General features: G+C 44.4%; 1 protein-coding gene across 1 annotated transcript in view; it reads right to left on the bottom strand.

Moving 5' to 3' along the window:
• The window catches only part of LOC133111384 (NT-3 growth factor receptor-like), a 226,899-nt gene that overhangs the window by 126,409 nt on the left and 86,430 nt on the right, over positions 1-14,060 (bottom strand). Inside the window, exon 6 of the mRNA XM_061221694.1 lies at positions 10,534-10,602. Coding sequence (XP_061077678.1) covers positions 10,534-10,602 — 69 coding nt within the window. The remainder of the gene's footprint in view (positions 1-10,533; positions 10,603-14,060) is intronic.

The raw sequence follows: 14,060 nt of genomic DNA, 5'->3' as shown, positions 1-14,060 counted from the left end.
CCCTCGCTACACAACACCTCCCCACGGAAAGCCAAGGGCCTTTTGCATAATTAACATTGGGGGCAATTTAGCCTTAATCAGGTTTAATTATGTTTAAGCTGACTTTGTCCCTTAAATCAATATGGCTATCCTGAGAAATTAAGAGTGTCATCTGTGAGGGGAGAGGGGGCTAGAAGGGGCCAATTGCGGTACGGGGGGGAGAGGAACGTGGAGAGGAGGGGAGGCCACGGTGAGGGAGGACATAGGTCCCTGGAGGCTCTCGTTGTAGTCAGCCATTTCGTTCCGGCTCCTTCCGTGGCTGTTGTTTATGTCTTTCTCAGGGATGCGCTATCGGCCGATGATCGATACGCACACGGGCGGCGGCCGAAGTCTGGTGAGAGGGACTCTGATCTTTCAGCGTTTATTCTCCCTCTCCCGTCTAGGAGAGCACAGTCCGCTTTTAAATCCTTCCTTCTGTTAACTGAACAACAATACATACGTACGCAGTCGTGCACACACACTGACACACACAGACACACAGAAACAAACACAGACACAGACACACACGTATACACACAGAAACACACACACAGAGACTCACACATACAGAGACACATACAGACACAGAGACACACCCACATACACACAGACACACAGAGACTCTCTCTCACACACGCACACACACACACACACACACACACACACAAATGGTTCTTCATTCTGTTCCTCTTTTCCTGCATCTGTCCATCACTGATTTCAGTTTTACAAACTGAGCAAGCCTGTGGCAGGGAGAAAGTATTGAAGGTAATGGAATGACACAAAAAAGCATTTCTTTGGATGCACTGTCTCTTGTAAGAGCTCCCCCTGTTGGTGTGGCAGACACAGAGCAATTCGGGGTTCAGGGAGAATCTGGGCTCTTCCTTAGCATGACTGTTGCCTCAACACAAGCGTATGCAACAGACAATCCCAACCGATATGTCAAACACAACACATACCAGGGACCAAGCTTTAATTCAATTCCAATCTAAAGGGGATAGAGAGCTTCACTTCAGTGCCGATTTCTCTCTCTTTTCAGTGCTAGCACATTCAGGGGGGTGGGAATGGGGGGGGGGGCGTGCATACGCTGTCTAATTCCATTGCTGAGTCCCACTTTAATTGTCCCAGGATTTTAATTAACAGGCCTATCATTTAAGATCTCGTTCTGTGACTAATCGCGGCAGCCATTTTGGCTCCGCTATCTAATTCCACATCTCATTAGGGGGGAAAATTCCACAAATTAAAAATCCAAGTCATGCTCGTGTTTACCCCATTTGCTTTAATATTCTCTTCCTTCTTCCCTTTCCTAATTTTTCCGAAGCCATCCCAAATGCACTCGGCAAGGCTCTCGTTCACCTGCTCCCAAAATGGGCAGTTATCCTTGGGCCGGCTGGGCAGCGATCCACCCAGATAATGGACACCACCTGCACCGGAATGTTCTCAGTGAGAGGCCGACATGGGCCCAGGCAGACCTCTGTCACTTTTTTTTTTTACAAAAGTAGAAATTGTGATGACGTGTTAAAAGTCTGTAAAACTGTGTAGACACTCGGAGTGACAGAATTACAGCCGGGAGACAAAGAGCCCAAATTGCACTACTCCGACGCTGCTGATGATGACAACACAAGCTGTCTGCTGACTTTAGCTTAAACACTTCAGGGGCTTGTGGACGACTGAGGTGCGCTTATACCCTACAGAGACATGATGGCGTGAGCTTATACCCTTATACCCTACAGAGACATGTGATGGCATGAGTTTATACCTTTATACCCTACAGAGACATGTGATGGCATGAGTTTATACCCTTATACCCTACAGAGACATGATGGCGTGAGCTTCTACCCTTATACCCTACAGAGACGTGTTATTGTGCACCCTTATACCCTACAGAGACATGATGGGGTGAACTTATACCCTTATACCCTACAGAGACATGATGGCGTGAGCTTATACCCTTATACCCTACAGAGATGTCTGATGGAGCGAGTTTGTACCATACAGTGTAAACTCACTTGTATACCCTACAGAGACCTATGACAGGTCAAATTTATACCATACAGAGTATAATCTCCTTCTTGTTCTTATACAAATGGATACCCTACAGAGCCATATAATGGGGTAAATGTATACCATACAGAGTGTAAACTCACTCTAACTCTTATACACCCTTATAATCTACAGATATCTATGATCGGGTACACTTATACCATACAGAGTATATTCTCCTTCTTGTTCTTGTGCACATTTATACCCTACAGAGGCATACAATAGGGTAAACGTATACCATACAGAGTATAAACTCACTCTTATTCTTATAAACCCTTATACTCTACAGATACCAATGATAGGGTAAACTTATACCACACAGAGTATAAACCCATTCATATACCCTACAGAGCCCTATGATGAGGTGAGCTGTCCTCCAGTAACTCCTTTCTCAAGGCTGAAGGGGACAGAGAGAAAATGAAGAGATTACTGCTTCTTTTTTTAAGGCGCGATAAACCTCAGAAAGATCCATATTTTATGTCTCGGCGTAAATCCACCAGCAAGCCCTCTCCGGACAGCCACGGCTATAAAGGCAGAGCTGCACAACGCTCCACAAAGAAAGTTCTGGAAAGTCTCCACCACAGACGCGTAAACAGTCTGAGGAAACCGACTGCACACCTGGTTCTCCCGCAGGATAATAATAGATTCGGAAAAAAACAAATTTTAACCGACAGACGTGCGACTGGCTTTGATAACGATCCTCAAGCGCGGCAATAAAGCACGCACCTGTGCACTGTTAATTATAGTCGTTTGGAATTAGCGCCGTATATCACCATTGTTTAATGGTTTTATATGGGTTATCTTTCTTCGTGTTAGATTTGCAGAGGCCTTGTTCTGTCGTAGGTGTCAATAAAAATGTGTGAAATATTAACAAGTTTGAGATGGAGATAAAAGTCCTCTGTTAAATCTAAAGGTCTTCTATATGAAGGACAAGAAATATTCACGCTAAAGCTGGGGGGGAAGGGGGTGTTACCGTGGGGGAGATTTTCTTTGAAATTGGCTCAAATATGCCAATGATTAACAAATCTATAGAAGTATGTCAACATTAGTCTGAAAGGCTGAACTAGATATCAGGGATCTCAGCTTCTTTCAGGGCTGTGATGGTTTGCTTTCTAGCCCTTCACTTACGCATGCTCTGCTGAAAAATCCAGCTATGCCAGCTTGACCAGCTTGAAAATTGAGCTGGTCAAGCTGGTCTAGCTGGGTATGAGCCGGTCAACTAGCATGACCAAGCTGGTCATAAAGCTGGGTATCAGCTGGTCAACCACTTTTGTAAAACTGATGTTCTAGTCACTTCTCTCGTCATGATTAGTGCTGGCGTCATCTGTTGCATCTGACACACATATTTCCTCCAGACACTAGTGTGTGTTTGCGTGTGCGTGTGCATGTGGGCAGAATGCAGTATTTTGTGTTTTGTGTATCATTTCTAAGCTCTCTTTTCAAACAACTTGTCCATGGTCCATTCGGAGCAGTGAAAGTTCAGCAAATATGGGGAATACTGGACCCTCCAAATATCACCGTCCCACTGCATAGCAGCAACAAGAGCAGCACACACATAAGGCTGGACAAGAGCAGCACACACATAAGGCTGAACAAGAGCAGCACACACATAAGGCTGGACACACACATATCCACATCCACAGACAAATAAGGCTGGGCAAGAGCAGCACACGTGTCATTCAGTACTGAAACGCAGCGCAGTGGGGTTCCCTGATTCTCAAACTGCACTGTGTCTGACTCTGTGCTGTGATGAGAGACTCCAACCTGAACACTACAGGGGTCCCAGCTCACCACCAAAATCCAATCTCCACTGTAAACCCATAACACACACACACGCATACACAGACACTGACAGACACACAGACCCACACACAGAGACAATGACACACACACACACACACCACACAAAGATACATACATATATATATATATATACACACACACACACACAGACACACACACACACACACACACACACACACACACACACACACACACACAAACAAACCCATTCTTCAGCCTCAGTCCATAATAACACGTACAAAAGCACAACCGCATGCTCCAATACCACCAAGCCAAGAACAAAATGACTGGAAAGAAAAGCGTTTCTGGGAACACTTTATCTCGCCGTTTATTATCCACGGAATATGTTTTGTGAGGGATAAATTTTCATCATAAAAAGCGGAATCTGAGCACAAGTGGGTGGCTTTGTTCCAAAAGGTCTTGGTTTTATTCATGGCGTAAAAAAACGCTTATTTGCAGCAGTTTGATCTCTCTGTGTTGGCACATTCTGTGAGCTGAAGATGTGCTAGCAGGTGCTCTGTCGTTAAAGTGGCACAAAGCGCTATTTTAATAATTACACATTAAAGCTAATAACCACCCTTTCAAATGTGCTGAATGGGGTGTGATTGAACCCAAGTTACAGCATTTCTGCAATTCAGGAGAACACCTACTGCAGAAAAGTATGATAAAAAATAAAGGTATTCAAATTAAATAATAATCATTTGTTATTTAGCTGACACTTTTATCCAGGGCGGCCTGCAGCGTAGTGGTTAAGGTCTGGGACCTGCAAGGTTGGTGGTTCAAGCCTCAGTGTAGCCACGATAAGATCAGTGCAGACATTAGACCATTGAGCAAGGCCCTTAACCCTGCATTGCTCCAGGGGAGGACTGTCTCCTGCTTAGTCTAATCAACTGTACGTCGCTCTGGATAAGAGCGTCTGCCAAATGCCATTAATGTAACACCTACTGCAGAAAAGGATGATAACAAAATAAAGGTATTCAAATAAAATAATAATCATTTGTAAACAGAGTTGATTGGACTAAGCTGGAGACAATCCCCCTGGAGCAATGCAGGGTTAAGGGCCTTGCTCAAGGGTCTAATGTCTGCACTGATCTTATCGTGGCTACACTGAGGCTTGAACCACCAATATTCCAAGTCCAAGTCATTTACCTTAGCCACTAGATCAGCAGTTACAAAAATGCTCAAACCAGCTTGTCTGGCACCAGCAATCATGCCACGGTCAAATCACAGAGATCCCTTTTTTCCCCACATTCTGGTGGTTGATGTGGACATTAACTGAAGCTCCCAACCCATACCTGCTTGCTTTTATGCATGGTACTGCTGCCACACGATAATATCATGAATAATATACATATATTGCATATGTTCCTAATAAAGTGCTTAGAGAGTGTTTAATTCTGAGGCCAATATTGATTGACATTATATAGAACAAAGCTTGGTTTGCCAGCCTAGATCTGAGGACTTAATTTAAACTATAGGTCCACTTAATCAGTCAAAATTAATATTTGGCTCTATAATAACACAGCTGCAGTCTGTTTAGCAGTTAGCTTAAAGCCTAGTACAAAATCAAAGTTAGATGGAATTCTCATATCTCACTATTGTTAATCCATTTTAGCTTTACAGTTTGGTTGCTGTGCAAATGTCTTTTTCTTAAAGGAGTGAGAGTTGCGTATTCTCTCCAGTGTGCACGGTGATGTGGGTCTTTGCCCGTTCCAGGATCTACAACATCATAATTTGAGTAAACCATTTTCACAAACTGGCAGTATACCCTTTTCACAAGTTGTGAGAGACAAAAAACTAATTAAAGGAATAACTCTTTGAGATGTTCCTCTCACTGTTGAAACTCGCTCTCAAAACCTTATCAATCAACACAGTGTTGCAAAACATATCATTATCATGCAGAAATCCAAATCATTGGTGGATCCATTAAAATTCCACTTCTTCACTTTAAATAATGAAAATTCCTCAGATGAGACTTCAAGGCCCACAAGCATCAGTTCCGGGTTTTAGTATCTGAAACGACCACAAAGTGTTCGCAAAGAGCAGTAACATAAGTTTTTTTAAACGGTGTGTAACCTTGCCTCCAGAGCCCAATTCCCCCTCTCCCTCCAGCGGTCAGCTCTCTGTGTTAACATTCAGCAACGTCATCCGATAATTAAGCAAGAACATGCGTCACGTCGCGAGTGAAATAGTTTAAATAAATAGCAGTTAGACCATACATATGTATACTTCCAGCAAAATTGCAATTGTTTTGCTGGGATCGATATGGAACACAAATAAGACGTCACTCTCCCTGCTGTTTCTTCTGCCATCACTCCATATTTAACCTGGGGGGACCCTGCAATTACCTTAGGAACAAAAACAAACAAGGTGGGTAGGCTATTTTGCAGCTAAAAAGAAGGCTGCTATTCATGGAAACACTAGCAGTCAAACATTACTTTGCAGGCATTAATCAGATGGTTGATATTTTTCACAGCTGGATATGTACCAAAGCAATTTTGGGGGGTATTTCACGAAGCTGGTTAACTGAGTAAGCCAGATTTAAAACCAGTAAATCCCTGCTACTTTTTTACTTTAGTCCACTTTCTATATTTCAAGGTTTTACTTTCCAGGTTTTACTCAGTGCGTTCAACAGCAGTACCCTTTTCCAAGTTACTGTGTTTTTACTGTGCATGGACTACAAACAGAAAATATTCACTTTTGGGCCAATAGAATAAGGTTTAATCATTTAAAATGTGTAACTGAACAGCGGTTATCAATGATTCCTCAGCTGGGACATGTGTGGGAGGATATTATTTTTTAATAAAAAAAATCTATTCTCTCTTTTTGGGGATTACTGTGAAATGAGATTACTGTTCTGTGTACTTTCTGTGCCAATTCTTATTTTTCTACTTTGGCATTTGAAAAAGAGAAATAAATGAAAAAAATTATCACAAAAATAGATTTTTAGAATTCCTCTTTATATTTACCTCCGCCTACACAAAATTCTCCCCGTGCCCTACCCAGCCCCTTTATAAATCTGACAGAGCTACTCGCATTGCTATGACCTGACCAAATAAAGAAACACAGCGTGTCTTTTACATGTACGCTGTAATTAAACACGATGTCTGCACGGGCAGATAACCAGCGAAATGCTGCTAGTGAATACCACAGCATTTAAGAAAAGGAAAACATTATTCTGCACACTGAAAATCTAATTTCAATCAAGAAAATCATCTAATCTATTACATTAGTCCCCTACTTAAAGGAGCACATAACTATATACCAAAGGAAAAAATGAACTTGAGAGGTGCTAAATTGTGACATTGGAATTATACAGTTCTATCTGCGATTTACGTTTTGGGTTTGAGACATTGAGCTTCGAACATACCAAAGCAAAAGGGCCTGAAGCAAATACAACCTTTTAAATGTTGAATTTTTTAACAGTATTTTTGTGTAAAACTTCACACATATATTTATAAACAACATATTTATGACGCTAACTTTTTTTAAGAACCCTATAAATCTAAGGTCTCGAAATATTAAGGGCAACTAGTATCCTCTTCTTATTTTTGGTTTCAGAAAAGGAACCATTTTCCAATGCATTGCCCAAAATGGAGGTCCAGGTGTGACCCAGGGCAGGTCTGCAGATGTTCCACAGTCCTGGAGCCCAGGGACCAGACACTGCACTGGCAGGGATGAGCAAGCATACACTAAAATGCATTTTGATACAAAACACAAAATAACTCCACTCCAATAACACAATTATTCTATAAACTACTGCATATGGCCTGGTTAATCCCTGACAGGGATTTAGCCTAGCACTAGACTAAAATGATTTCTTCAACAAATCTTCTCTGAATTCTACTTTTAGTCTAAGACCAGGCTAAATGCGTGTCTAGGAAACCTGCCCTATAGGAATTAATCTATAATCTATATACAAAAACTGGCTTTCTTAGTAAGTCACACATATAAACCTGCAAGAAGAAACAGGAAATAGAAATAAATTCATACAAGCAAACACATTGTTCAAATGCATTCATCTGAAATACATTTTTAATATCCTCATATCACAAAAAAGCTGCTTACTTTCTCTTAAGGGTCACAAAATGTCTTCCAGAGGAGATAATTACATTGGCTTAATGAAAAGCAATTTGAGCTACATTTTATGTATGAAAGGTGCTATATAAATAAATCGTATTATTATTATTATTATTATTATTATTATTATTATTATTATTATATATTCAGCTGAGTCCAGCTGAGAGATGGAACAAATATAAGACCCCCCCCCCCCCCACCTGAATGCATATGTACACCGTCAGAAGAAATTTACAAAAACTGTACCTATAAGGGCACAATTGCTTGTCACGGCGGCAATACCATCCCATTCACACTTTGCTCTTATAGATTAGCACTCTCTGGTACAAATATGACCCAGTGAGGGAATAGTGCAAATTAGAGAAGACAAACAGGCCCATACTATACACCTTTTGCTGACTGAGGCACTGACACACAGACATGCATACACACACACACACACACACAGTGTACCGATAGTAAGGACAAGATAACCCTTCGGATGCAATATCGTTCTCCTCTCCAAGGAGCTGGCCTGTTTCTGTGTCTTAAAATAACGCAAAGCGAGGGGTCCGCATTCAAAAACATACACTCACGCTTCTACTGCGGTTCTTAAACTACGTAAAGCTAGAAATACGCAGAGTTATAGTTCTAGTTTTTTCTTCAGCTGCAGCCTGTTACCATAGCTACTGCTGTGCTCACCACGTCTCTTTTTGAAATTCTGATTGCTGTTTGTTGCGGCCCCACACAGTCAATTTATGCAATTGAGTTTTCTCTATTAGCCGTTCAAGTAAACACTCGCGTTGCCAATGGAGATGTGCTGGAAAACCACAAAGAAATGTCACATAAAAGCTATGAAAGGGTATTAAATCAAACCAAAATAAACAATCAAATAAATATCAGAAATTGTCTTGAAATTTCCGCAGCCGCCCCGGCGTCTACAACCAAATTAAATTCTTTCTTTGCAAAAGTCATGTTTATATATTCATTTTTGTTCCGATATCTTTCTCCTGTCACCTGCTTTCGAATGACTAGTCATATTTCTATGTTTTCAAGCCTGTCACACGGTCGCAATATCGTCTGTCACAGGTGCACAGTTGCCACCCAGAACAGAGGCGCATTTCGGAACAGAGGCACATTTCAGAAAGCCGGCTAACACATTAAGCTTAACTTCTGCACCGAGTAAAACCTGGAACCCCCCTTGAGTATGGAACATGTACAAAAGTAAAAATAGCTGTTCCGGGTCAAGAAGTCTGGCTCCATTTCCTCTTAAGAATTAAGAGTGAGTGTGGCCTGTCTTCTGTGGGAAGCCAGGTATCTGCCATTCAATTTCTTTCTCTCTTGCTCTCTCTCTCTCTCTCTCTCTCTCTAGCGCTCTCATTATCCTCTTCTTTCTGTTGCTCTCCCTCTTCTTCTCACTCTTCCTCTCTCTCTATCACTCCCCCCTTTCTTTCTCTCACTCTATCTCTCTCTTGCGCTGTGTTTATCTCTCTCCCTCCCTTTCTGTTGCTCTCCCTCTTCCTCTCCCTCTCTCACTCCCCCTTTCTTTCTCTCGCTCTCTCTCTCCATCTCTCTCTTCCTCTTGCTCCCCCACACACTGTCTCCTACTTTTTCTTTCGCTCTCTCTCTTTCCCTCCCTCCCTCCCTGTGATCTGATGCATGTGGCAGAAGAGGTCGTGCAGGGGGCTGTGATATATCAGCAATAATAATTACAAAGCCAGGCTGGGTTTTTTGAAGTTGTTCCCTGGGGGAGGAATGGATCTGGTCAAACAGAAAGGAGACGTGATTCATAAACACATTAATTTGCTCTCGAGTTCCCAACAAACACAAACAAGGGCCACAATCAGTGCTGACTCAGAGGAAAGAAAACCTGTCTGCACATTTCAATTAAGAGAGAGAGAGACGTCCTCCGGTGGCTGCCTTTAATCTCGGAAGCCGGCTCGCAAGGCATGACCAACCGCTGCGAGCCGGGGAGACCAAGCCAGAGCCTCCCTCACGGAAAATATGGCCGACTTGTGTCCGAGGGAGGGGTACTGAAATCGCAGAAATCATTCCGAGTTTTTGTGCTCCTTGATTGAAGAAGTTCTGTACCAACACCCTTGTGGGGAGGGAGGGCGAGTGAGAGAGAGAGTGTGTGTGCGTGTATGACTGTGAGTAAGAGAATGAGATAGAGAGAGTGTGTGTGTGTGTGAGTGTATGTGTTATTGTGAGTGAGAGAGCGAGTGTGTGTGTAAGAGAGAAAGGGAGATAGAGTGTGTGTGTGTGTGTTTGTGTGTGTGTGATAGTGTGAGAGTGTGTGAGCGTGAATGTAAGAGTGTGAGAGTATGCTTGTGTGTGTGTGTGTGTGTGTGAGAGAGAGAGAGAGAGAGAGAGAGAGAGTGTGTGGTGTGTGTGTGCGTGTGTCAGTGTGTGAGTGTGTGTGTGTGTATGTATGTGCGTGTGTGAGCATGTGTGAGTGAGGGAGGGTGTGTGTGTGTGTAGTGTGTGTGCACGTGTGTGAGTGTGTGTGTGTGTGTGAGTGTGTGTGTCTGTGTGTGTCTGTGTGTATGTGTGTGTGAGCGCGTGTGAGCGAGCGAGGGTGTGGTGGGGGTAAGAAGTCGGCTCCAAACTCACAGTTCAGACAGCTGCAGATTCTGGAAGAGTTGCCATGACAGCATCGTCAGTGGGTTCTTGGACAGGTTTCTGTGGAAGAGAGAATGAAAGGTAATCAATTGGCCTCGGGACTGTTAGTGACATCAGAGAGACACAATCGGAAACCTTGGAAAAGACACGCGGCAGGAGGCTACGCGGAGCCAGCCCGGCCCGGCCAATACGCTGCCAGGATCTCCGCGTCTTCACCATGGATACCGGAGCGGCCAAAGCACCAAGGGCGGAAAGTTGTCTTTAATGGTTTGCAAACATTCATTACATTCTTTACATTAAAACCCTCCTTTTCAAAGCAGTGAGAACACAAAGGCAAATTATGTAATACAGGCATTCAACATGTATATGAAATAAGTATCTAATTCAAATCATAATATCATAAAAGCTTACATATCAAAACTCATTCTAAACTCCGTAACATAGAAACACGTTTATTATGGTTGTTTACACAATAACACAAACATAATTACAATAGACAGAAAGACAGAAAAAAAACCCTGTTCTGGATTTAAATCCGGTTCCTGATTCGACCGGGTTCCAGTTCCGGGTTTTAAAGTCTACAAAAAAACCCAAAATCGAACCCATAGCCGGAAAGAGGGAGAGGATTGGGCAACCGCGGGGAGAGACGGACGCGCGTTAATGCCGTTCGGCTGCTGTGCCGAACCTGGACCCTCCCGGGCGGTGCTGTGACTCTCACGGGCGAGTCGAGTGTCTCGCCTCGGCGGAAGACTGATGGGACCCGCGGCGGGTTCAATCGCGGGCACGAGGTAATAAACACAGCGGCACGTTCCGGTGCCGGGGGGGGGGACTGCGTATGCTCCCTCAGGCTACGTGCTAAACCGGTTACATGAGCAAACATAATCGCTTCACAACGGGGACCATCAAAGAAGACATAAACAAACCCCCCCCCCCCTCCCCCTTTCCCTTCACAGCTGCACACCCCCACAGCCCCCCGCTAGGGCCACAACAGCGCTCGCACACAGGGGGGGGAGCCGAGAGGCGAAGCCCCACGACGCGCTAACGGCCCTGCCGTTCGATATTTATCGAATGCTTCAAATCTCTTAATACCGCAACGCTGCCCTTGTTAGATGTACACTGTATCAGAGCTGGTTGACAGGTAAATCGATACACTCCATTAAATTTTATTAAGACTCACTCTACCTGAGGGTTGTGGGAGGGAGGGGGGGGCGGGGGGGGGGGGGGGGTAGTAGGGGGCTTCAGTAACCCAGCAGGGCCTAATCCCCACACACGCACACACACACACACACACACACATGCCCTTAAGCTCAGGCTGAGCAGGAACAGGTCTGACTCAGAAACACATTTTACAGGACACAGAGCCAACCAGGTTCTGGCCTGCCAGAGACGTTCCTGGTTCTCGCGCCATCCAAACCTCTTAACCCTTTCGATCCCTAGCCCAATATGAATTGGCTCCGCCCAAATCCCAAGCGGTTTTGGCTTTTGCAAAATTTTGTAGGGTTTTAATAGGAGCTCAAAACAATAGTTCAGCAGTCATTTTGATTGGTTAAAAAGGTAGAAGGTTGACAGTGGGATTTTACAGTAGATACGCTTGCGTGTCACTCTTGGGACTGAAAGGGTTAACTGCATAGCTGGATTAATTCTTAGGCGTAATAAAAGCAGGTGACCGACAAGCTCAAATGGAACAAAAAGCAGAAATGTCTGCGTCACCCCAGAACCAGGATTGCCTATTCCTGTGATATAGGACTTGCTGGAAGTACATTTCACAGAATCTCATTTTTAGATAATAGGATTTTCCAAAAAATATATATGGGACATATGAGAGTTGAAATGGGTAAGGAAATGATGACCGTATGGGCATCCTGTGTATTTCGACACGTGCGTTTGACATATTGCGATGCAGTGACCAGCACGTGGCAGAGCCAGAGTCGAGCCTGGACTGGAACGGTCACGGCAAATATGGACGCCTGACCCAAATCCAGCTTCATCCTGCTCCAAACCTCCTTGGCGGTGTCGGTGGCAGATGTAGCGGGCCAGGCCAGCGCCCCGGAGGAGGTGCGCTGTTCTCCGTTCGTGGTAATGAAACAGAAGCGCTGTCCTCGGTCACCGTGCTCCAGAGGCGGCACTAACGCGGCCGCTTTCGGTTTTTGCGCCAGCGCCAGGTTGCCACGGCGAGGGAGAGCCGGGAGCCGCGGGAGCCTTCGCCATCACATCCTGTGATGCGGGAGGAGGTGACCCCTGGGTGACCTCCACATGACAAAGCAAAATAAAGACTTGGGCTGTGTCCAAAATCGCATACTGGTTTATTATTTAGTATGTCCATCCATCCATCCATTATCTCAACCCACTTATCTTGAACAGGTTTGCAGGGGGGCTGGAGCCTATCCCAGCATACATTGGGCAAAAGGCAGGAATACACCCTGGACAGGTCGCCAGTCCATCACAGGGCACACGCACCATTCACTCACACACTCATACCTACGGGCAATTTAGAGTCTCCAATCAGCCTAACCTGCATGTCTTTGGACTGTGGGAGGAAACCGAAGTACCCGGAGGAAACCCACGCAGACACGGGGAGAACATGCAAACTCCGCACAGAGAGGCCCCGGCCGACCGGGATTCGAATCCAGGACCTCCTTGCTGTGAGGCGGCAGTGCTACCATCCATATAGTATGTGAAAATAGTAATAGTATGTGCAAAGCCATAGCATAAAATAGTGTGCTGAAACTATGCATAGCATGCAAAGAGTGGACACTATGCCGGCATGAGTATCCCACAATGCACTGTGCTAGGCGACGACCGAAGCAACCGGGAGGCCGATGTTGAAACCGTGACACTGCGAGAAGCCATCCGTTTAGTTCACATTGAATCTATAATCAATAGATTAGAGTCACGAATGTGTTGAACAATTCAAAAGCAAGTGTTACCTTTAACTATGATTAGAGATTAGTAAGTGATCCTGTCTAAGTTTGTTGTCGTCTATTGGGGCGTGAATGTTGTGCAGCAGTCGAGGGAAGAGTGCTAGGGAATGAAAATTGGTTTAAAAGCAAAAATAGAATTAAATAACGTTAAAAAAACAGCTCCTTACCCTGTATTTGTTTCACCTGCGGCCTACGCTTAAACACGATCACTTGCACACCCTCATTCATGCATATGCATGTGTGTGCGCGCATACGAACACACACACACCCCCACACACACACTCATACGCACTCGCATACACGCACACACCCACACACTCATACGCACTCGCATACACACACACACAGCCCTCTGAGATAATGCACATGTCAGAGTACCGTGCATACAGAAATTACTTCATTAAATTCATTCAATTGGTAATGAGAATATTATTAGTATTCAGGGATTAACCTTTTTCTTAATCAGTATTATTATTCCTGGAGTGAGAGTGGGAGAGGGGAGGTGCATAACACCAGCTAAGAGATGTACCCAGCGAGACAGGCGCACGACCAGAGCCAAAATGGAGGCCTGCCCATCAGTTAAACCCCCTGAGGAAA

This window comes from Conger conger, chromosome 15 (assembly GCF_963514075.1).
Source record: "Conger conger chromosome 15, fConCon1.1, whole genome shotgun sequence".
In the NCBI taxonomy this organism is placed as follows: domain Eukaryota; kingdom Metazoa; phylum Chordata; class Actinopteri; order Anguilliformes; family Congridae; genus Conger; species Conger conger.
The sequence above is the reverse complement of the archived record's forward strand: the minus strand, read 5'-3'. Positions and strand labels throughout refer to the sequence as shown.